This window comes from Syngnathus leptorhynchus, chromosome 2 (genome assembly GCF_054491065.1).
Source record: "Syngnathus leptorhynchus isolate UIUO chromosome 2, UIUO_Slep, whole genome shotgun sequence".
Classification (NCBI taxonomy): domain Eukaryota; kingdom Metazoa; phylum Chordata; class Actinopteri; order Syngnathiformes; family Syngnathidae; genus Syngnathus; species Syngnathus leptorhynchus.
Genome location: NC_141196.1, coordinates 7,539,879 through 7,565,832, shown reverse-complemented (window position 1 = coordinate 7,565,832; position 25,954 = coordinate 7,539,879). Strand labels below are relative to the sequence as shown.

The 25,954-nt window shown below is 40.2% G+C and overlaps 1 protein-coding gene across 3 annotated transcripts in view; it reads left to right on the top strand.

Annotated features, from left to right (window-relative positions):
• The window catches only part of slit3 (slit homolog 3 (Drosophila)), a 168,571-nt gene that overhangs the window by 125,689 nt on the left and 16,928 nt on the right, over window positions 1-25,954 (top strand). For all 3 annotated transcript variants that reach the window (XM_085906615.1, XM_085906614.1, XM_085906613.1), the window contains 13 exons: window positions 2,712-2,855; window positions 4,188-4,331; window positions 6,595-6,758; window positions 10,531-10,663; window positions 12,275-12,343; window positions 12,419-12,490; window positions 14,563-14,634; window positions 16,782-16,853; window positions 16,952-17,034; window positions 17,111-17,191; window positions 17,498-17,622; window positions 19,294-19,391; window positions 23,369-23,508. In XM_085906615.1, the coding sequence (XP_085762741.1) occupies window positions 2,712-2,855; window positions 4,188-4,331; window positions 6,595-6,758; window positions 10,531-10,663; window positions 12,275-12,343; window positions 12,419-12,490; window positions 14,563-14,634; window positions 16,782-16,853; window positions 16,952-17,034; window positions 17,111-17,191; window positions 17,498-17,622; window positions 19,294-19,391; window positions 23,369-23,508 (1,397 nt within the window). The remainder of the gene's footprint in view (window positions 1-2,711; window positions 2,856-4,187; window positions 4,332-6,594; window positions 6,759-10,530; window positions 10,664-12,274; window positions 12,344-12,418; window positions 12,491-14,562; window positions 14,635-16,781; window positions 16,854-16,951; window positions 17,035-17,110; window positions 17,192-17,497; window positions 17,623-19,293; window positions 19,392-23,368; window positions 23,509-25,954) is intronic.

Sequence of the window (25,954 nt, the reverse complement as noted above, 5' to 3'; positions counted from 1 at the left end):
CTTTGTGCAGGTCTGCAGTTTTATTCCTGACATTTTTTGACAGTTTTATTAAGTCTTGTCCATGTTGGTTTGAGATCCGCTTTGGAAAGTCAAATCTCCAATTCCGATGACAAAGAATAGTATGACTTCTTTTTAAAAAAAAAAAGAGAGATAAAAAAATTCACCTTCCAAAGAAATGGTTTGGCGTGTAAAATCTCTGCTACAATTATTGAAACAAATTGCTTTTTTGAACTATATCTGACATAATCCATCTATTATATTCTACCTAGTTTATATTCCACCTACTACACCAGAACATGGTCTCAAATTTGCTACCATTAAACATTTGCTCGAGATACTAGGCCCTGCATTGCTACAGTAACAAGCTACTGTTGCTAGTATTTTTTGCTAGAGCATTTTTACAAATATTATCACCTCATTATAATAATATTATATTACTATTCTATTTTACCTATCCATTACCTTAATCAATAAACGACCATAAAAATCAGAGACTTTTCTCTGTACGTAAACTGACATAAGAAGTCTAGGTCATTATTTCCTTAACTGAATAATGACACCTGATGATATATTGTGGTTGTCAAAAACTCTGCATTTCTGCTTTTATCTGACAGTAGAGGAGGCCTTACCTATTGGGCAATAGACGACTATTTTCCTTCTCTTGTCAGTTCACGCCTTGATGCGTGCAATGGCAGCAGTGTGATAATTCTCGAGGTCCCCGCAACTTGCTCGATATATGTTTGTTAAGGAGGCTGCAGACACACGGAGCAATGTTATCTGTCTAGTTCAGGGGATGGCTCATTATTATGTAAATTAGGTGGCTGTTCCCTGTCGGCCGTTCCAACAATTGTTCCGCCCCTGTTACTCTATACTGAGGAGACATATGGGATGGGAAACACCTTAGACCAGCTAACAAATCTATCCTAGTAATGATATAAGGCTTTAAGTAGTGTTTGACCATACACACTGCAGCAACACATGTAGACAGACACTATTCACAGCCAGACAGGTATTTATCTTCTGCATAAAATGACTATTACTGCAGCTTAGTGCATCAGTTATATCAGTTGTGAAATTCTCCTTTGCCTGTGCAACTGTTATGTTATTGCAACCCAAGTGGTCAATTCTTGTATTTCATTCATATATTTGATTTCATTATTGCAGTTTCTTTTTCCAAAATACATTATTAACGAGAGCTATTTTCTTTATTGGAAAACAGATTACAAATGAATGTTTCAGTATACCAGTGAGGTTCCAGAACAAATTAAACCTGTATGTCAAGGTATCACTGTACATATATTTACTTTTGTGGTTGGCAACTGTATATCGTTTACATTTTGTTAAGCTTGTTTAGAGTCCTTGGAATCAGACATAATCATTACCAATCAAATATAGATTAGATCAATTTCAATGGTGCAGTGGTATTTGTATGAAATCCTACCAGATTGCCAAGTGAACTGAATCCTTCACTTGGTGAGGGACTTCATAATGAATCTTATGGCGAGACTTCATTACACTATGCAAATTGTAACGAGGAGGAATGGCTGACACAAATGTGCTTTTTCTAAGAGAATAAGAACAACTATTTGCTTTCCATCACATAAACGCTGCTCTCCCAAGCGACATATAGGATTTGGCTACATACAGGGGAGAGACTAACTGCCCATTATGTCAGCCAACCGCAAAGATGTGCATTTTACACTATGTACGTACAGCCCACCTCATTGCCCTGCCTGGTGGGTTAGCATTGGAATAGTCGGACGGCAATATATGTGCTTGGAGAGAGAACACGAGGAGGAAAATGGGGACAGAATAGGCAGGAGCAAAAAAAGTTGGGGAAGAGGAAATTTGACGAGAGGTGGAAAACAAGCCAGGAAGAGATGGAGAGGAGGAAGCCAATATTAAGCGGAAATAGAGGCTTGGCCTTCGATTCAGATTTACAACTGCGCTTTATCTACAACCTGCTCTCCCGTGTGCGTGCGTGTTGTGATAGAAGTGGGTTGGGTTGAAAGGGGGGGAAAAAAAACTTGATTTATTGGAGAGGAAATTGCTAACCATATAGCAGTGTCGCCAACGATACAGATTGGCTCCGCTCTCATTTCCATTTTGCTCCTCTCAATTCCTTCCGTCTGTTCTTCATCCTCTTCCACTCCCACGGCGCCGATAAGAAGCAGCTCCCGCGGGTTTCCCTAAAGATCTGCACTGGTTGTGATAGACATCATCTGGATTTATTGTCTCTGCGGCTTTTCATTTTTAATTTTTGCGGGAAGATAGATTGTCATCTGACAGGCAAGATGATAGTGAGAACGCAACAGGAAATCCTCAGGTTGTCGAGATGCAACAGGCGGTACATCTGCGTAATCTGATGAGTCCAATACGAGAAGTGTAAGAAGAATTGACTCTGTGACAAATGGAATTCCTCATCTTAGAGAAGTGATCCACCCATGAGTAAAAATACAATCTGTATATAATTCTTCATTATTTTTTTGTTCATTCATTCATTATAATTCTTGATTTTTTTTTTTTTTTTGTTCATTATGATAGTCATATATTTCTTCATAGTATCTTAAGCTATGGTGTCATACTACCACTATTGGTCAAAGAGTCTTGATTTTTATTCTTTTCTGTTTTTAAGATCCCACTGTCAACAGTCTAGTCATTGATGTGTCATTTTTAAGATAAATTTGTTCATGGTGACTTCTATGTTGCAGCAACCTGAGCAATAACAAGCTGCGGGAAATCCGCGAAGGATCTTTCGATGGAGCGTCTGGGGTTCTGGAACTTCTCCTGACTGGCAACAAGCTCACGGGTCTGCAGGGACAAATGTTCAGAGGCCTCACTGGACTGAAAACTCTGTAAGTGTACCCCCCGGCATATCAGCATATATTTATTTATATCCTCAGGCTTAAAAATGATGTCAAAGTAGGTTGAGAATCTTCATTTAGACAAAAGTAGTGCTTTGCCACCATTTTGTGTCATCTATTGGATATATAATCGAACAATTACTATCGTTACAACACTATTCATAGTAAATCCTGTGCTAATTATTCACGTTTGCGCTATTGGCGGCACAGCTCGGTTCCTAACCCACATAAAAAGCGAAAAATTCTGTATTTGGAAACAACAATGGAACACATTAGTTGTGACTTGGTTGATGTGTGTGCACCAATATGGTGGAAGAATGCTCGTAAACATGATAAACACGCAACATTTGAAGGAGGATTGGACGTTTTTATGCAGCGCTGAGAAAGAAAATGTTCTGGAATCCAAGCTTCAGCACAGGATGCTATTAAAATGTGCATTAATTGTTGGTTTTTATAGTCTAAATGCCGTTTTGATTTGTGTTAGTAACTGATACTGTGGGCCCCACAGTGTGGGGCTGTTTATTCACCCACCCTGAAATGAAAGCTAATGACAACCTCATTTAACCACCCACGCTAAACTGGCTAGCATCCAATTAGGGGGTTATATGATAGTGCACAGAATCATGAGCCAAGCTAATGTCGCCTGTACATTCACAGTAATGACGAGCTAAAGCTATCATATATATATGCGGGCTAATGACTCTCTAATGGCATCAAAACCGTCTCTGTCTCATGTTAAGCGGCTCCGTGTTATAGTATTAGCCAAGCTAACTCGGTTAGCCTCCCCGCAGTTTGCTAACTAACTTGATTAGCCCCAACCCGCGTGACTATCAAGACGACCGCAGTTGATATCACGGGACAGACTCCATGTGGTTGTCCTTAAGCGACCAGTCAGATCATATAATGCTATTTAATCCTCTTTACTTTTCTGTTGATCCACTTAAAGTAGATGTTTTGTTGCCAAGACACACATAAAGCTCTTTTGACAAAGACTGGTTTAAAATTTGATGTTTGATTTTGAGAGAGGCGTATAAACATCTTAATGTTGAGCATTAGTTTGGTGTTGACAGGCAATAACAGGTTATATACTATATTAATCCAAGTATTGTCTTTGTAACTACAGCCTGACAGCCGTGTGTTTCTATAAATACTTCATAATGCATGAGTGGAAGTATTAATCTTCCAGTTCAAATATTTTCCCAACAAATTACCCCCCCTCCCCATTAGCCAAATTATATTTGCAGTGAATTATATGTTGTTTTTCATGTCAAATTGACAGTTGAGATTTTGATTTATGTTCATGATTTATTACCCATGTTCCAGAATGTTGCGGAGCAACCAGATCAGCTGCATTGACAACACAACATTCACGGGCCTGAGCTCAGTGCGTCTGCTGTCGCTGTATGACAACCGGATCTCCAGCATCGCCCCGGGAGCCTTTGCCACACTACACTCCCTCTCGACAATGTGAGTCATGTTTGTTTTCATCCTCCCATCGCTTAAGGCAGTGTCACAAGTAGATATTTTCTATTTTTAAAAAAATCAAACATTGTATGAAAATGTCACAAAAGTGGATATGCACATGATTTGTAACGTCTGCCATCGAGTGAGAGCATTTAATTGCTCTGCTCTTTATGTCACTACACATCCCCGATATAGACAGGTGATCAAATATTAGATAATAACATTAGATGTTTTTTGGCAAATAAAATAAAAATGTTGGCAATCAATGAGCTGTCAGCGTTTCTTATTAAGACACCTTCAAACTGTTTTATGATTGGAAAAATGTCTTATTGTTTTTTTTTCCCAGACGTTCAATCATTTGGTGTGCATGATTGTAGCGCTTTGTCACCATTGTCTATTTTGTAGGTCCAAGTAAACTGAGATTATTGACACTGTCATTTTAGCAAGAACTTAAAATGTATGGACATTTATTTCCTGAACTATTTTCATGTAATTGTATCTCAAGGCGAGCCATGTTCCCCGTTGCGATTATGAGGGAGCGAATAGGATGCCATTACTTCTTGTCTTCCATTTTCTGACCACCTACTGTACACGTGAAGGTTGTAAATAACATCAGCGCAGTAAAAGCTCACTAGTTGATCTTTATTTCTTACTGTGAACACATACCACACGATAAAAGTCTTGCCCTCAAAACAACAGAAGCTCATATAGCTGTCAATTTCAATTCAAGGTTCTACCTCATTCCATTTTGGACTCAAGTTTTGACAGGGAGGTTGGACAAATACCCATTGCTGCATAAACCTGAGCTGCAACGTACAAGTTTCTGGAGAATGGCTGCAACAGAAGAAGAATTTTGTGCATAGCAATACATCAAACTTGACATTCATATTTAATTGGCACGCATTGTGTGCCATGAAAGAATTGAGGGCGATTGTTGTGGAAGGCCTGTTTGCTCATTTCCTTATCATTTCCTTATCTGCGTCTGTTATTATTTTGAAGCTTCTTTGCCACCAACCCACACACCCCTTTAACGCTTTGTTTCCCAGTAGAGTGTGTCATTTTAATTAAAAGATTAACACGTCAAAAAGGGGAAGGAAGTGATTTTGCTGAGATCGGGGCGTCACACATGGTAGTCAATTCAGTGTGAGGAAATGAAGAAATCAGTGGCCCTCCTAAGATCTAGCAGCAACTTTAGCATTGCGGTACATAATGCAGTATTACGCGTAGTGCTGAATTGTCGTAGCCGGAATTTAAAAGTCTGTTGAAAACAGCTTTTCAAATAAATGGAAATGCGATTGATCCCTTTCAGGCCCATAAAATTTGAAAAGAATTTTTTTTTTTAATAAGGAAAATTGCATTTTATAATATACTTAATTAAAACATCCAATATTGAAATAATTAGATTTGCTTCAACCCATTAGGCATTGTGCTGCTTCTTCTGGTGTGTTTGCCTTAAAATATACAATATTAATATATAACCCAGTGGCTTGTTTACTGTATTACTGTAGCCATGGTAACAAATTTCCCCGAAGCGGCAGCACAAACTGAGCCAGTGCGAAACAGTTGAGCTGACCCATCATTCATTTTTCAAGATGAACTTTTGTCTCAGGAGATGCCAGCTGTCAAACCCGTTGTTCTCCCTCCCTCAGGTTTAATATGCCTTACCGTAAATATCACATGAGCTGTCGGAAAGGCAACAAAACACTATGAGAACTCATCAAAATGAATATGATGAATATGATAACCTTCTTTTCTTTTGCTTCTTTTGCTGTTTGGTTTGCCTGGTCTGCTTATCTCTGCTTCTCTGTATATTATTTAGTTCACAAAATGAATAGAAAATGAACGATAACCTTTTTCTCCAGGCCTCTTTTATTCCCTCTTTGCCCCCCTTCCCCCTTCCCCACCAACACCACCATACACTTCCATCTAAATGAATTTGTGTTTACGACTAAATGTGCCTTGGTGCCTAAGTAGTTTGCAGTGTTGTAAAGTCAACATTGAAATTCAGCTGTTCATAGCAACTAAGAAACGCTTTCTCTCGCTTGCTTGCTTGTGGTGTCCCTTCTGTTAGTCTGTGTCGTGTCCGGTCGGTGCACCAAAGATTTCTTTTGAAATCAAAACTGACAAAAGGTCCTGTTGCCTTGACTCGACTTTTGTGGGTACGAGCGCAAAATATTTCTAGTTAATGCTTCATGGTCCTTCATCATAGGAACACAGCATGACCTCCCATGTGCTAATTTTGTTCCGTTGGCGTGTGTTTTTGCAGTAACCTCCTGTCCAACCCTTACGTGTGCGACTGTCACTTGGCCTGGCTGGGTCAGTGGTTGAAGAAGACCAGAGTGGTGAGTGGAAACCCTCGCTGTCAGAGGCCCGCCTTCCTCAAAGAGATCCCCATCCAGGACGTGGCCAACCCCGACTTCACATGTGATGGTGAGGCCACACGTTAGCTCTGAGACATACATAAGAACGGAATCCTCAACCCTTTACCACAACTCTATACGAATTGTACAAATTCAGATCCACCAGAATCTTTGCCATGTTAGCCGGCTTGTTCAGCTTAGGTGCTGAATCTTGTAATCTCTTCCTCATTTATAAGTCCGTTTGCTGGTTGTAAACAGGGGGCAGGGACCTCCTTAGGCTTATCAATTAATGAGTGTCCATAAAACAATCATCACTATTGATTGATGCATTTCAAGCTGTCTCACGGTTCATCTGAGGTCGTGCTCTTCCACATCTTGCAAGGACGTTTGAGCGGTCGTAGCTATGGATAAATTAAAACAAATAAAGTAGTGGAATGGTACACGAGGATTTGACATTTTCCAACCTACCACTTGGAAAAATAGATTGCAACGTCACTCAAAGTCAGCCTAATGGAACAAAGTGTAGATGAAGTAATATGATTTAAAACATCGTTAGCGGCAACAGACACAGTAAAATATTAAAGACAATCAGTACATCTACATGTATTGATTACGGCCTTAATATGTTGATATATGAAATTTGTAACAATCTTTCTGGGTTGTTGTTTTTTTTTTTTTTTTTTAAACACTTTTTTTTTTTTTTTTTTTTTTTTTAAATTGTTAAAACTGCCACACAAGAAGTCAAGTTAGTTGCCACAAGTGCTGGCGGTCAAATGACTAATCCACAAACAAAACAAATACCATATCACAGTTGTCACTGTTGTCTTTACGCTGGAACATTTTGAGGTCAGAATTCAGAAAAAAGATTGAATTCTCATGAGAGGAAAAAGAATTGAAATGATCAGGGTGTAATTGTTCACATTTTGTCATGTTGTGCCAGTGAGTCTCAACTTGAACAAACTGGGCACCGATTCAGTGCTCAATACGTCATCGTTTAACCAAGCGTCCAGATGCGCACGTCCTGCGTCTCATGCAGTCCTCTCAGTCGCGTTGTTATTTTGGAAATACGGCGGCCCATTCGCACGTCCCACATCCTCTGCAGGTTATAGTGAGGCCAGCGTGATCACTAACCGCTGGCCGGCAGCCTCTAATGACATCATGACATCATTTTGTGGTTCCCGCTCTGACGCTGCCGTTACCGCGACAATGCCGTCCCATCGCCACCGGGGCTGCTCGTTTCGGTGGCCAAGTTTGACGCTACGCCGCTGCCTTCCTCGTCATCCTATTTACTTGGTGATAATTTCCTGTGTTGCAAGCTTTTATTAAAGATCAGCTTGGAAAGTCGTTAGCTGGTTTGGCTTTGGTGAAAAGTTGGTGTACAATTTGACTACGTGAAGTCATGTAAAGGCTCTTGCAGTGGTTTATTGCACGTTCAAACACTATTTTCATCATTGGGTGGATTTAATGTGCAAATCCGACCTGAGGAGTGCTGTTACTTTCGTGGCTTGTATTATTGAGTGTGGAGAGTGAGTGCCCAGCATCCAAAAGGTTGCTGGCTTGACTCCGGATTATGCACGGTCCATTCGTTTACAAGTTTAAAAGTACCCATCAGTTATCTGAACCGATTCTCACGAGGATGGCGGACACGTTGGAACCGGGGACACCCAGAACTGGTTGCCAGCCAATCTCGTGGCACACAAAGATGAATAACAATCCACACTCACATCTACGGGCAATTTGAAACGCTCAATTGGCCTACCATGCATGTATGTGGAATGTGGGAGGAAATCAGCGTGGAAACCCCACGCTGGCATGGGGAGAGCATGCAAACTCCACCGGAGCTGGACTCGAACCTGCGACCTCTGCACTGTGAGGCAGATGTGCTAACCTGTGCGTAGGTAGGCTCATATTCTTGCTCCTCTCTTATTTATTTATAAGTCCGCCACACATCACTCTTTGCCATAATATTAACGCTGTCTTAAAATGAACAAATTATGAGAGATAGCATGTCCGCAATTCGTAAACGTTACTAAAGTGGTAAAGAGCAGAGAAGAAGCTCAACGTTTTCTTCCAAATAGGTACTTGTAGTTTTAAACTACTACTATTTTGATTTTGTTCTGAGAATTTGAGTTAATTTTTATTCTTGCTAAAATACACACAAAGAAAATATTCATTCATGGAGCTGTTAATGTATTGATACTGCGAAAACGTAATATTGTCAGATTGATACTAGCCGATGGCTACAAAGAGATGTGAAAGAAAGTTATATCCCTGCACATCACTGGGAATTTACCCACATGTGATGGCTATTCACAAGGAACACCAACTGCTTCCTCAACCTTTAAATGGGGTGAAGCACTCCTTGAATCTAAACATTATCTGAGTAAATTACATAACTGTTTGGACTATTGGATCCTTAATCTCTGTAAATGCCTTAATTACTTCGTTTCTAAGCCAACAGTCAGTTTCTGTCCAAACAATGTGAAATTTGTGCTGCTTGAATTTCACTAAATACTGCAAAATTTATGACTTGCAGTAACATCACAATGCACAAAAAGCATGACCACTAAATATAAACTCATTTCAAGTGTCTCTTTACCCAGCACACACACACACACACACAGAACCTCAAGTTGCGTTATTATTGGCACAGTGGCCTCCTCATTATCCTTCATTACGGTTTTAACTCTATTCAAAGCACAGTTCAAGTGTTGTCATAATGCAACCAGCAGCGCGACGTTAGCAAATGTGTGATTATGTGAGTGTGTGTGTCATACGAGCAAATGGAAGCCTTTCTCAGCCAAGAACAATGCTCTGGGCTTCGATCCTTCCTAACTCTTGAGTGTTGGACTCCCGTACAGCCCGCCATGTGTTTTTGGTTGCGACCGTGTGTATGTAAGCATGCTTTGCTTGGATTTTCATGTGTTACTACATCTGTGCTAACGTGCATGCATCTGAAGTGATTTTATTTGTCTGTGCATGTGTGTAGGGGGTCTTTGTCACACAGCCCGTAAGTGTTGGGCGATCTTATCAGATTCAGTTTATCTGAGATAAAATAAGATTATTGATTCCACCGTGTAGGATTAATTTGTTGCAGAAATGTGAAGAAAAAAAAAAAAGAAAAGCACCTAACACATAACAAAACCAGAGGGAAAAACAATACAAATACACTCAGATTAACTACCAGGACAACTCTGTCCTTGCAAATAATGGCCTTCGCTGTAATTCAACCAAGAAGAAATCACAGAGCTCAAATATCTCTAAATCCGCTCTTTGTGTTGTTTAATGGAGTTCCCGTTCTGGAGTATCCCTGAATAGAGTATCCAGAGGCCTTTAGATGAAACAAAACAGGCGTGTAGTAACAAAGAAAACAAAAATGTCTTGAACTTCTCTTCCTCTGTAACTAAATTGGCATGGTCAAAGCCTTAAACAGCCTGACACAGTCAGTACTAAAGCAAGTAAAAAAAAAAATGTTTTTTCCTCCGACTCTTCTGACCTTGCTGATAAATATGTAGTCAAGCAGATAATAAATTTACCAGAAAGATGTATCCGATATAATTATATATCATATATAGTATGTATATACGTATATATGTATATGTAAAACAACACGTGATATATATATATATATATATATCAGGGGGGGTCCTGCTGAGCAATGCACCAAACTCCAAAATTGCATGGACATTGTTATTGGGAAAAAAAAAAAACACCACACGTTAGCTTAAAATACAATCAATCACACATAAATACAACTGGGATGTTTCTTATCTCGGTTTGGTTTTAATTCCGCTACGTCTCTTTTGCTCTCCGATCAACCCCTCCCCCGCTTCGTCTTTCAGGTGTCGAGGATAACGGCTGTCTTCCTGCATCTGGCTGCCCCGATGTCTGCACATGCTCAGACAGCGTGGTGCGATGCAGCAACAGAGGGCTGCGCTCGCTGCCCAAGGGCATTCCCAAGGACGCCACAGAACTGTGAGTCAGGTGCACTCCCTCCTGGCAAACAAACACACACTGATACCGATTGTAGATAATCAAATATTTAGGAACCAACCATATACACAATGCAAGGCGATGTAACTTTTAATGTAACTCATTATAAAATGTCTGAGACGGGTAAACCAAATTCTTCTCAAGAAGGACTGACCTCCACTGATTAAAGGGGCGCCAAACCATATTCGTGGCTGATAAAATAAATTCTCTGTTTATCATTAGCAAGGCAATTATTTTCACTTAAAATGTAATTGAGAGTACTTTTGTATGTGAAAATAATGGTTAGCAGACACAGACAAGTCATGATCAACATACGAGGGCCAAAATGTTGAAATGGTTTTGTGTTGATGTCAATTGCGTGGATTGCACTTTCTGTCCGCATGGAAAGGGGAACGGGCGTTACAGAAAGCTGGATGTCCAAACCTGTCGTCCACGTTTTGGAATGACTTTCTAAACATTTACTGGTTTGCAATGCCAATGACTGTTTTATTTATAAAGGATTTGTCAAATCACTGCAAATTCTGCTCACATTTTCCATCCTAGCTTACTTCATTCCATTTCTTTATTTTCCACTTTTAACTAAGAGCTGCAATATTGGTGTAAAAGAGCAACAATGTTGGTTTCTTGAGGAAATGGTACGAAAGATTTTTTTGTTTTTCTTTTAATGGCGAGAAAAATCCCTCATACTCAAGGTGAACCACGACATGCCCGCGCACATTGTCACCACTCCCCTAGCTCTGGAATGACTCCCGCTGCTCGGGGTCAATAACAGTGATTAGGTATTGATCAGACCCAAGAAGACACTCCATCATAGTGTCCACTCGACCTATTTTTGACCCGAGAGAAAGAGAGCAGGACCAGTGTGTCATAAAGCTTCTGCTCGGTGTGTGTGACATGTTGCGAGATTATATGCGTGTCGATTTAAAAACTCTGCTGAAGTGTGCTTAAATGTAGTTTTTGTATCATTGCTGCACAAGCCAAACATCCAAAACCTGAATTGTCTTTTTGACCTTATCTTTCCTTTTCAAATATAGCCTACACGTGACCTCGCTTACAAGTCTCTACGTCAGTTTTTGCTTTGTCAGCTGATAAAATGAGTAGCAGTTAGGCAATTACTTCTAAAAAGTTCATCGAAAAAAGTTTTTTAAATGCCATTCACATTTCATAATTATACTGTGTGTATTTCAGACAAACTTAATTCTAACATAATTGAAGCAACATTGACGTGCTAACGGTTGGCATAGTAACAGAAGCAATGGCGATTTGAATACTAATAGAGCTTATAACTCGTATTTCCATGCATATATTCTTTAACCTCTCCAAAAATATTGCACAATCTTGAGGAAATTAGAGATGGGGGAAGATGATCTGCCTGACTGTCGAACTATACTGCCTCCAGATGACCGACGTAGCGACGCCAGCACTATCCAAAATAGCAGCAAGAACAATACTAAGATACTATCAGGCATGGCTTCTGCATACTGTACCCTGTTTAGGTGCTAAAAAAATCAACTTTATTTAGCGGGGCATTTTCCTGTCAGGATTATTATTATTATTTGTTTAATACAAATGTATATAACATATCCCTTGCAGTTATCTGGAGGGTAATATGCTGACTTCTGTACCCAAGGAGCTGGCGGCCCTGAAGCATCTATTACTGGTGTACGTAGCCGTCATTGCTGGCTCCCAACGGCTAAATCCTCGTGTGTGTATTAAGCGTGTGTGTTGCCTCTACAGAGACCTGAGCAACAACAGCATCAGCACAGTGTCGGCGTACACCTTCAGCAACATGACTCAACTGGCCACGCTGTAAGTTATTACCACGGCAGTGCACTCAGTGAGGCGATCGGATTGCCTGCATATGTTTCTGCGGTTTAAGCTCTGTTCACAGTTAAAAAGCTGACATGTGTCGGTTCCATAATGTTGGGTCCGTATGGTTGTACATATTTGGGCAGAGCATTTAATTGTCACAGTTTGCTCCACAATGTAAATCTGTGTATTGGGAAGCGACACCACATGTTTGTTCCACTCATATTCATTCCCAAAAAATATTTATGTGATTTGTAAACAAATCTAACAATATAACCTTTAAAATAATGGTTTAACACATTATGGCCTAAAGCGCCTGGTAAAACATTCTAAGGGTGATTTTTAGAAGCACTCTGAAAAACCTGAAGTTTTACTGGAAGTTCAACAATATTGTCAATGCACACTAAATAATTAATATCTCGGCCTCTGTAGCAGATACATGATTCCAAAAACATTTGAGAGTTTACACTTGCTTGTTTCACATGTTTTTTTTTTTTATTCTACCTTTATCCCCTGAAACAGCCTCGATTAAAATTAGCCCTCAGTTCTGACTTGAAAATCATCATCTTCCAAAAACTATTTTTTAGCCACAAAAGCCCATCGGCGGGTTCCCCTGCTTCAAAACCCTCAAGGTCGTATTTTTATTTTAAAATACCTACCATGCTCGGAAAAAGAATTCCCAGAAATTTCTACGAGCCAACGTGCCATCACGTGTTAATTCTGATGCATTTCATCGGCTGCGAGATCGAGAAGTAAGGAAAACAAAATGACGCATCCGCCTTTCCGATATTAAAAGATAGAAATACGTAACAACGTTCCCTAGTGGTTGAAACGCTTTAGTGCACTCCCGTTTTGAATGGGTTAAAGAGGGTAATCAATTTGAAAATATGCTATTTTTAATAGCTGCTCAGTAGAGCAAAAACTACTAACAACCCAGGCTAAACCTAGCTCCTTCCAACACACAAAAATCTCAGTGAAAGGTGTATCACTTCAATTTAATTTATTGACACCAATCACAACATCCCCATTAGTTGCTGTAATTATTTTCAATTTCTAAACTCACATTCAGGATTATTCACACCCAGCTTTTAAGTGTTTCCAAGCATTGAAATGTTCCCTATTTTGTGCAGTCACGCTTTTTTTACGCCAGGGAGTCATCCAGTGCAAACAACTACATCAGTTAGCCCCCAGAAAAACATCAACGGAACAGACTGTGATTTAAGTGCACGGCTTATGGGTGTCTTTACTGCACTGCGGGGAAAGCGATAGCCCACCGCGTCTCTTCCGTTCTCACAAGAATTAAACTGACAATTTGGCGAAACGTATGGGTTGAAGGTGGACGCAATGCATGAGCAAACCTCTGCAAGCAAAACATATGTAGAAAATGGCACACATAAATGGCTGAAACGCGTCATTAAAAGCTCGTATTTTAGCCCAGAAGCGATTTACGTCAGGACGTTCGGCCTTCAGGCATGTAATTACAGATAAAAATTCATTTTCTGGAAAAGCTTTTCCGAATAACCCTGAAAATAAGCCAGGATTTTCTACTCCTGAAGTGCCATTGCCTTTTTTTTAATCATTATTACTAAAATATGATTTGGGTGAGTGGTCCTTTTACATTTTACACTTAAAAGCCACAAACTGGCCCATAGAAGTGGTTTTACCAATCGACACAAAATGGATGAACATGTCGATTGTAACAGGGTTCGTTAAAATATGTCAAGGACCCATAAACGAAATTCGACAGAAATTTGGCCTTCTTCATTTGAAGCGGCCATTTTTGGAAGCAACGTGACGAGCTCCTTCTGGAAAGTTTGCATGAATGAACCGAGCAAAGTGGAATCAAACCAGTTTCACACTGCCCCATGCCACAAATATCTGACACATGTACCAAAAATAGTTGGCCATGTTCATTATATGTTAATTGTAGCCACTGCCAGTGTAAAATTGCAAAGCTTTGTTTGCTAAAGACTTCAAACATCTAGTCAGCTCTGTTTTAAGTCACATTGACTGGCATAACGGCACGATCTCAATACTTTGAACTAACATCTGTGACCTTCTCTCTTCACCAGTATCCTCAGCTACAACCAGATTCGCTGCATCCCGGTCCACGCCTTCCACGGTCTCAAGTCGCTCCGCCTGCTGTGAGTCACAAGCTCGGCCCTCACGTGTGTCGCAGTGCTCTTCGGAGCTAAATCAAAATTTAATCAGCCCCCTTGGCGCTGTGCCATGCGCAAAGTATGTCGCAGCCGCCGGCTCGTTTGTTGCGCCGGGCTACCCGAAGAGATAAAAGTGATGAGCTCTCATCATCTGCATGAGGCGGCCGCTCGATTCCCGATGCGTCCCGCCGTCATCCGTTCATCCATCCATCCTTCCCTCCGTCCTCTCTTGCCTTCTCACCGCCCACCCAGTGTTGGGCTTGATGAATGGACCTTCAGTGTGTGTTTCTCTCTCTCATCCATCAGCTTGTCCACCCTCTGTCTCACGACCCAAATGCACACCGCGCCTTCCTTTTACTGCCATGTTTGCCTCTGTGCTCTCCGTTCGCAACTAATTTTGAATCAATTGCTACGTTTTGCATTGAGTTTGAATTCTTTTCAGAAAAAAAAAAAGTAAAAAATCAATTACACAAACAGTCAACATTACAACCCGCTTTCACAGTCAGTGCATGATTTCCAAAGAACTGATTTTGTGTCTAATGAACATGAAAGACCTTCAGGCTTTGTTCTGTAGAAATGTCCCAAAAGTTTGTGTCTTATCATTTCATTTCTGATTGTTTTATCAACTGTTAATCTCAAAACCTCTCTCGAAGGCTTTTGACTGCAGATTTTCATTCTTTTTACTCCCCGAGCCTCCTTTGTGACTTATAAAATTAACTTTGTGTCACAGCTACAATTATTTTACCCATCTTCAGGCATTTTGGGGCCATTAAGTTGTGATTATTACACAAGAGAGACATTATACTTTTAACCACTTTGCCCCTGCAGCCTTTTTTGGGTCTAAACAACGCTGCTATGAATAGTACTATGTTCATTTTCACATGTCGGTTGTAAGATGCCCAATGACACTTGTCCAGGAGCATAGTTTGCTTTATTAGGATAAATAAAAGCAATCTTGTTTTGCAGGTCTCTAGTTTTTGTTGGGAGTCACATCATATAATGTTTTATACATTTCCGCAAGGGCATTTTTGTTGTTTGTGTTTTGGTGGCTCTGACCTCTCATCTGGCGGACATTTACAGATTGTTTTCCGTTTTCATCCTCCTCTTCTGTCCTCCTTTCATTTTAGTTCATGTTGCCTTGGGGACTGCCCCCGCTTAGCAACCTGTTGCCAGGCAGTCATCACCGTCACTCCCTTATTACCCGCAGCACCCCTCTGGACTGGGCCGGTGTAGCTATTAGTAACTGACACAAAAACATGTACTAGTGAACTTTTTGCCGACACACACTTTTGTACAGAAGAGACAAAGTGCTGCGTATGTACTGCAATTGCACATACTTTGAGAGATTACAGGCAGTCGATGTTGTCTTTTGGATTCAAAGGCCGCAATAAATTTTTCCTAAAAACCACAAATTTAATAGAGAACAAAACTCATTGTAACCATAATTTATACCTAAAAAAGTTTTTGTTATTATTCACATTTGGCAGGGTTGCTTCAGCTTATTTGTGGTGTGTCAAATTTAATGTCCATTTATTTCCACTTTATATATATATATATATATATATATATATATATATCCTCCTGTAGAGGATATACATACAGGAGTATACATATGTATATGTATATATATATATATTTTATAAATAAAAAGACAATTAAGTGCCATGATAGTGAAACAAACGGACATAAGTGTGCAGCAACTTATATATATATATATATGCAAATCCAAATGCTATATCCCATTCCAGCAGCGGCTTCATTTCTGTGAACACAAGCTTTCTGTTTACTTTCTTTTTATCTATAAATATTTTAGTCATGTTCCATTGTAGACGTGCATGGTGGTCTTGTGCCGCAGATAATTTGAATAATTTATCATGCTGAACAAGGCCGTCTGGCAGTCACTGTGATTTACCTCACATGACGGCTGTGACTCAGTGTTTTTCCAATGAACATTAACACTTCAATGTGGTATCTTAAAAGCATGAAAGTTTTATATCACCTTAATCTACACATACATTTAGATTATGAATCCTTGGTTGGATACCACAACTCTACACTGCTGTCTCATATGTTGCTGCAAAATTTGCAAATCAAGAGAAATTGTTGAATATTTGCGGGCACTCTTTTCTCAGGACCCTCCACGGGAACGACCTCTCAACTATTCCGGATGGCGCGTTTAACCACCTTACAGCTTTATCCCACCTGTAAGTACATCACTGAAGGTGTCGGGAATACCAACAGATTGTCGGGAATACCAACAGATTGTTGGAACGTTATATTGATTTTTATGAAATGTGCGCAGGGCTTTGGGTGCCAACCCCTTGTACTGCAACTGCGAACTACGCTGGCTCTCCCAGTGGGTGAAGGCCGGATTCAAAGAGCCTGGTAGGAAAAAAGTCATACCAGTGTAAAATGCTGTTGTGTGGAATATGTTGTTAAGCAACCCAGTGACTGTTGACAGGTATTGCTCGCTGTACCGGACCTCCTGACATGGCTGACAGGCTTCTGCTGACTACACCGCTCAACAAATTCCAGTGTAAAGGTAAAAAGTCTCTTTATTTTTAGGTTCTCTGCACATGAACGCTTAGTTTTGAGTGAAAGTAAATTCTTCTTTTATCAGGATTTTTTTAAATCTTTCTGTTCTTTAGTCATAAGTAGTAGAACATGGGTTGGTTTGACCACAAATACAAGTTTCTTACCAAAAGGTCGAGAAAATGAACTAAATGAGTTAATGCCGATACTTCACATCCCAAAAGAATTATACACTCATAGTTGCCTTTAACCTCAAGGACAAATAATTGTTCATTTGTGACCAAATCAGTCATATTTTGTCTGTTTTCTGAATCAGGTCCGGTGGATATCGCCCTTGTGTCAAAGTGTGCACCCTGCCTGGCGGAGCCTTGCCAGAATAATGGCACGTGTGTGTCCGACCCATCTGGATCCTACCAGTGCACCTGTCCATTTGGATTTAAGGTGAGATGAACTGCACACAATACTTGAGCAGCTATTGGCATTAGGAATTAAATAATAATCATACAAGGCAGCTTAGAGCCTGAAAGACAGCACAAACAATGTGACTAAGGGAATTTCTTTGCAAATAGTTGAAGAAATGTTCCACAGATAACAATGTATGAATGAATAAATGAGTAAATCAATAGTTGAATTTGTAACTATGGACCCACAAAATGATGGGAGTTCACTATATACTGGTTTCAGAACAAATTCCCCCCGAATGTCATACCACAGAAAACTACTTTAACCTGAAAATAGAGACATTGGGTGAATCATATGATTCACAGAATTGGCCGTACGTGTACCGAGGCCCGGATTCTTGACGGATAACTGCATCGCATAAGCTCGTGGTATTAGCAGTATTATCCGACTTAGCTCCGTCTGTGCATGCATAATGTATAGAGCCGTTCATCAGCAAAGACATGATGACTGCAGCGAAGCTTCTGACCGACCCAAAGACAAAAGGGGGGCTGGCTGCGCTTACTCTCTTGAGTCTTGTAACTGCAAAGACATGCAAATCTGCTACTGACGAGGGGAAATGTATATCCGATGAGCGCGTATGTGTAAATGTGTTTCATCTCATGTATTATTAATAAAACTGCAAGGATACAATGAATTGGCCTTAGCATCCCGATTTTTTCAAGTTGAATCACAGTAGTTCTCAAACTAGGCTCTGGGCGTCTGTGACATGTAGTTAGGGGTCCAAAGATAGTTTGCGATAAATTATTTCGTCTTTTTTTAAAAGTATATGTCTACATATTATTAGTCTAAAAGCATAGTTGCCCACATCATATTTTAAAAAAAAGAGGAGAAACAAAAAAATACGACTTTACAGTAGTGTTTTTCCGTCTAAAAAGAAGAATTTACAAACATTGCGTTTGTAGGTGGGGGCGGAGGTTACGTAGATTACGGATACTTTGTCATGTGGCAGAATTTCCAAGGAGGAGTTGCCTCAAACCAAAATGGCTGACTTGCTGTTGAATTTTAGGCATGGGACCTTGAACCCTTTTTTTGTTTGTTTTTTGTGTCCTGGTATAATAGACATGTCTCACGAATTCCTGTCCATTAGTGAAACTGGTGGTTTAGGAGAATTTTTTTTCTAACATTCCTGAGGGCACAGCACAGTGAGATTCAGGGCGTCGGGTTGCGGACCACTAATATATATCCATCCGTCCATCTGTCCATCCATCCATCCATCCATCCATCCATCCATCCATCCATCCATTTTCTGAAGTGCTGATGAAATTGATTTGTCAAAAGAATAACATTGAGGAGATTATACTACCCTCTCATTCTCATTTTTACAGATCTTTGTATATGAATGCACGCCACATACCCACTTTGCTTTTTAAAAGGACAAAGGCCCTTGTCAAAGTCAAAGAGGGAAAAATGGTTTGGTTTGGGTGCATATGAGTGTTCCTAGAGTATGCACTGTGACAATGGTAATTAAAACTTGTCAGAAAAGCCATCCGTGTGAGAAAAGAATAGGAGGTAATGACAAGAGAATTGAAAGAGATGATGCAGTGATGTTAGCTGTCATTAAAGTGGCCTGCTGAAGACAAGAAAAAACTTTTAACCCACTCGTAGCACATTTCCGTCATTATATCCTCTTTTTTTATTTGTCTCTCTCAGGGTCAAGACTGTGAAACGGCCATTAATGCCTGTGTTAGTTTCCCCTGCCTGAATGGAGGGACGTGTCACCTTCAGCCGGGCTTTGAAGACCACTTCAGGTACCAACTTGAGCCTTTTCTTGCAAGTGTAGGTGTGTCAATATACACACACATCACTTTTTACAATATTATTATTCCTCACATTTCCAGCTGGCATAATACATAACGATTATATCCGAGCATAAAAAGCATAAAAATATATTTGTGTGTGTGTGTGTGTGTGTGTGTGTGTGTGTGTGTGTGTGTGTGTGTGTGTGTGTGTGTGTGTGTGTGTGTGTGTGTGTGTGTGTGTGTGTGTGTGTGTGTGTGTGTGTGTGCGTGCGTGCGTGCGTGCGTGCGTGCGTGCGTGCGTGTGTGTGTGTGTGCGCGTGCGTGTGTGTGTGTGTTTATGTGCGTGTGTGTGTGTGTGTGTGTTTATGTGTATGTGTATATGTATATATATATATATATATATATATATATATGTATATGTATATATATATATATGTATAAATTAATGAGAACATGATGGCATTTAAACGGTTTAAATCTTTAAAAACAAAGTAAAAAAAGTATTTGAGAACTTTCAATCAGAAGTGTGTCAGTTAACCATGAAAAAAAATACTTAAAAGGAATTCTAGGATTCAGCACTGCATAACCAAATAGGCTAAAATATATGACATAGTGAAGAAAATCGAAACAAGTGGCAACTCTGTAAGTATCAAGTACGATGGAAATAAAACATACTACTCATCATTTACTGGCAAACCAATAAGAAGGATCTACCATCAACAGTAAATAATTCATACTTAAAAGAATAATGGATGTCTTCTGATACCCTTTGGCTTTTGTTCAAGACGACAACTAACTTTGACCTCGTGATGTGTTTTATTGTCTGTGAGTGGGAGGTGGTCTGGGATGCTGAAGAAACAGATGAGAAAAGCTTCTATTGAGCTGCTCTCTGACCTCAATAGCCACGCAAAAATGTCCTCCACTTCTGTCAGTCGTCATCGTCAGTTTGCTCCCCCTCGAACGCTTTGACATAAATCTGTCAACGGCGTCATTATTTATCACTCGCTGCCGACGTCGTTGCCTTTATTCTCTTTTTGCTGGTAAATCCGGTGAAGGTAACGTGAGCGCAACATCAGCCACCCTGGCTTTCGTCAATATCCAACGGAGAGCTTTGTTGGCAGCAAGCATTATGGTCACTGACTTGAAGAATGGAAACATCAATTCTTTTTTAAGTTAGTGTGTAAATCAAATGTAAAATTACCGTCACATTTTTAGTGGATGTGTAACACAATCCAACAATCATTAATCTACATATATCCAGAGGAGGTGCACTTGATGGCTTTGCAACATTGCCTTGGAATGTATTGTCATTGGACACTTCATTAGGTACATCTGCACAATCGCATGAGATCTGTAAACGAAATCAACTTTTGCACAAGATAAAGTTCGGCCGGCCGCACACAGAATGGAGCTGCTGAAACCTTTGTAGATTTGGAATGACGTAGGACAAGCAGTAAAATTTTGAGTAAAATACTGAACAAATTCAATTTATTTTATAAGAGGAGCCCTTTGCTCTGGAACGAAAACATGCAGTATGTGTTTATTTCCCTGTTTGTCGTCTTAGAACAGTGGCTCATTTAAACATGCATTGAAAAAGTATGATCGGAACTTACAATATATTAAGAGCATCTCATTTACATTTAGTCTGTATTTAAAATAGAATGTTTATCATACATCTGACTAGGAAGTCTTTGGTCCAATGTGAAACCATTATTAGCAGAGATGAAAAATTGTTGCCCCCGTCTAGCATTTAAGTTGCCCATCCGTGTTCTAAATTGTCCTGACCCGTAAGGTAAATTAAAACAAATCCAGTATGTACCCCCACTCCTAAAGAATGTATGCCTAGTTTGCAGTTTTATACAACTGCACTGCACCATCCTGAGAGCCATGTCTGATGAGAATGTCTCACTGTGTCACGCACACAAGACGAAGACTAGTGTCTTCTCGGACAGCCCTTTGGCCTTTCCAAGGTTTCAATATGCATGTGGCCTTTAGCGGCCCTGGGTGCTAATGATATCCTGGTTTCTTTTACCCTTTTACAGATGCGCTCCTAATGTTGTTAGCAGCGCAGGTAGACTCTTATGGCTTCTACGGCCGACCTCTTTGACATTCTGACATGTTTTATAATCCTTTGGGGATATTTGATAAGTCCAATCAGGTGCAGAACGCTACAGGCAGACAGTCGTTTAAAATGTCGCCACTGGGATCTGCACTCTTTGGTCCCACAGATGTTGTATTTTTCCTTCTTAATGTTGTTGTTTTTTTGGTTTTTTTTTTTACTGTAACTCGGTTTTTGATGTGCCAAATAACATTTGTCATTGAAAATAAGTGTGAAGCCAAACCCGTACCACTTGAGAAAATCCTGTGCGCTCCATAGTGACTGATATTACAATGCAGTAGTGTAGTGGATGTAAGCGTTCATCAAAGTACATTAGCATTACTAGCAGCACTAACATCATCCACAGTTTTGATGTCGGTTCTACAAAGTTAAACAAAAGATAACTGTACTTGGGCAGGAATTCTTTCATGTACTACTACTGTAAACCCAGATACCAGTTGGGGTACTAGTACCAGATTTTTGAGTGTCTGGTCTCACTGGTCTCAAGGGTTCACTTTTGAACTGCACATTTATTTCATGGGGAAAAAATAGACAATGTGTATCTATTGGGTTTTTCATTTTTACACTTTGATTTGAAATATGATCTTGGAAATTCAAGACGACCTTCTTTATCTTTCACCGAGTTCAAAGCGTCAAACCCTGCTCGTGTTTCAAACGTAATCACAGTGTTAGATGCATGAAAAAGTGGCGAGTGGGAGAGAACAGCTTTAAAGAGTGAAAATGGGTGAAACATGAGCAGATGCAGCAGCAGCGGCAGCAGTACGCAAGAACCTTGCGAAGTGTCGATCGCTGAAAGGCAGCGTGCATGCAAGTGTGTGTGTGGTTGGGGGGGAGGGGTTGTGAAGTGACTCGCTTGGGGATGACCTTGCTTGTAAAAGTCCTTTTCATCCAATAAAAAAAAGTAAAGCGACTTGATGAAGTGTGAGAGACAAATGCAAGGATGAAGAGTTAAGAGGGTGGGCGAGCTGCTGAGTGCAGCTGTGGTCGAGAAAATGTGTTGTGGTTGTGTGTGCGGGGGATTCAAAGTGTGAGATGGAATACAAGTTGCAGCCATCAAGAGGGAAAAGTGAGGCGGGTGAAATGAAAGGGAAGGTCTTCGAAGAAAGGTATAGAAAAAGGAGGACGTGGGGGAAGCAGACGTTAACAGTGTCCCTGATTGGGCGGGGCACAACAGTCGCAGCAACTCATTAAAAATCACACAATTATCTTAGCCTTTAATTGGTCAGTTGATGTCTGATGTTGCTTTTTGAAACTCCACACATTACGGAAACATTCACTTTGAATATGGCCTTAACGAAAAAGCGAAGTTATATATTCATTATATATATGTGAATCAAAAAGGCTTTTTCTTTCAGCAGTTCTGCGCCAATAAAGATTTTAGGAAAGGCTTCTGTAAATTGACGACATGAATGAATGAATGAATGAGCTTTTATGAGCAAAGATTTGGAAAATTCACATCGCATACATGTCTACAACACATACACAGAAAACATATGTATGAGTTGAATTGAACCAATAATTACATCATGTTACACCAAATGTAGTTGTAAATAGTGGACACAATACTCAATGAGGTTTAGTGGCCACTCCAAACATCTCATCAGATTTATCTCTCTTTTAAGATCCAATTATCTTGCGATCAAAAACGAATGAATAACGCTTTTGTTACGAGGACTTCTTTCTAATATAATTGAAAAACACAATTTTTCTATTGGATAAAATTACAGCATTGGGCTTGCTATACTTATTCTTTTTGGAATGCAGTGACCATATGTTTGGCTTCACCCCAGGATAATGATTGATTTTTATTTCAAGTTTTACAGCGTGACTCAATTGCTCTGAATCTAATCATAATGTGGTTGTGCAGCTGCGTGTGCCCGCCGGGCTTCGAGGGTCAACGCTGTGAGGTCAACCCGGACGACTGCGAAGACAACGACTGCGAGAACAACGCCACCTGCGTCGACGGTGTCAACAATTACACTTGTGTCTGTCCGCCTAACTACACAGGTAGGTGGAGAACACACCCATGTGTTCTTTGTCAGGGTCAACACCAATAACTGGGCTTTATTTGACCATGTTTCTGTCATTATGATCAAATTGTTGGACGTCTCTAAAAAAAAAAAGAAACAATCCTGAGTGATATCACCTTTTTCCACCTTGATTTCTTGTCAGCATTAATCATCATAAATGTTAAGCTTGTTTAATAGCGATGGGTGATTTTAACCAATCACACTTTGGCATATTCAGTTATATGAGAAACACAAGCCATGTCAAAATATCCTTCCACAGCATAGTGGAGAGAACCTAATAGAAATGTAGTGCTCGGTGGAAATGTGTCTTAAGTAAGTGAGTGACTCTTAGGTCACTTGGGCTGTTTTCCCCAGAGAGTCCCCCGCACAACTGCTTACTCACATAAAAATGGCCATTTCCACTTTTGCCGGTTGGTGAGTCCGTAATGGACAGCCGCTCCGCAGTGACCCCGACGCTGCTCCTGAAGGAAATTTTGGGGGCAGCAGAAGAGGGAGTGTGTGTGTGTGTGTGCGTGTGAAGAGAAAACATAAAAATGTCATCGAATGAAAAGAGGTCAAGAAAGGGGTTGATAAAGCGAAGAGAAAAGATGTGGGAAAGAGGTGCTGAAATTGGGAAGGAGAGTCAAAGTGACGCCAGCTGCTGACTAAGGAGTTAAGTTTTTTTTCTTTGTTAGCTTGACAATGACCTCTAAAGTAGATACTGGACCTCAGTCAAGACCCACACATAGTGTCATTACATTTGCTGGCATGCAGAAGCCTCACACACACACACAGAGCTGGCTCATGGTTCAGTAGCCCGTTGTCCAATCATCAGGCTTCACTTAAGAGTTTGCTTGCCCACTCACTTACCCTTACTTGCTCAACCCTTCCCCAGCCAAGTTTTTACAGTACAGCAGAACCATCGATCCAATGCCCTACGATGACATTGGTTGTTTGTGAAAACATCGTTCCCAGAGGACATTATAGAAGTAGAAATTGTTCCAGCGGCACTATCATCAGAGAATCTGTTTTTCAGTGAATACCTGAAGTCGGGTTGGAATTTGTGAATAGCGAGCTGCGAATGGGGGGGGGGCGCTGTAGTTAAGTCAAAATTATTTTTTTTAAAGAGTGTGTAGGAAAAATATAGTGCCACTCCGCCACCGAGGCTTGTTTTTGTTTTTGCTGGTATTTGTCTTCTCTCGCTTTCCTTTTGGAATGGCAAATAATATTGACATTTGTTTAGAGTGGGCTTGGTAATGGGACTTGTTTAGTAGTGTAAAGCCGAGCAATGAAATTTGTGTAGATTCATTATTCTGTAACAATCTATGGTCCTAGTTAACACCGACAATATCTTTAACAGGGGGCGGCCCTTGTTCATGATAGAAATTCTCTTCCTCTCACGGTGTCGTTACCCAAATTTGTAGGTCACAATCTATTGCTAAAATAGGCTAACGAGTTGTACCCTGCTTTAGTTTTTCAATTTATCCAGTGGAAGAAATCCTCACCTTCTTGTGCAAAGTAGACATGCTCAACAAAACAAATGTCAGTCTTTCAGAGTGATGTCACCACTTTGGAAAAGGTCACATGGTTAGCGAGAGTTAAGTTCCCCCAGAGATGTCAAACACGTGAAGATCAGCATGTAGTTTGTGAGGTAGACACTTTAAAGTGGGCTTTGCAGAAAGGTCAGGGGGGCCATTATACTTAGTGAGGAAGATCCCACTGGGACTGTGAAGATCCAGGCTGAACTTCCTGTGGATTTGGCTCCTGGTGTAGTTTTTCTCTCACATTCTGTTCAAATGGTTCACAACTTCTATAAGAAAGATTTTTTTTTTATCTTTAATTCATCAGAAGTGCTAATGTACTTCATGCACATTTAATCCCAGAGCCCTTCATCTCATCTGTAATTATTAACCAGTGGCTATATATTGACTTAGTATGTGATTTTTTTTTATTTTTTTTTTGGTGACTAAAGGAAAATAAAGCAGTGTGTTCAGGGAAGCTAAGCACTAGATATGAATTATGTATGACAAGATGAACGCTTTCTTTTGGTTTTTGCTCCGTGTTACATTGCGGCATAGCTACTCATTTTGTCAAGACGCCGCCATTAATACATATTTCTAACTTTGTAAAATAGCCTGACTTGAATTCTTGCCATTATAAAATCCCTTTTTTTTCTAGTGTTTCCATCTGATTCCAGAGTGTAATTTACCAGCAAGGCTATAAAAGGTCTTGGGAAAAGGCTGGTGGAGACAGACATGGTGGGAGTAAGGGGGGGGCGTCAGGATTAGATTAAAGCAGGCACAGAATGAAGACGAGAGTTTTAATGGCGTCGGAAGGAGATAGAGGCGCATAAATTAGACCTTTTTCCCACCCTGTTTCTGTCTATTAATGTCTTCTCTTTGAATTATGCCCTACTTTTATGTTAACAGATGTTGTAAAGCTTA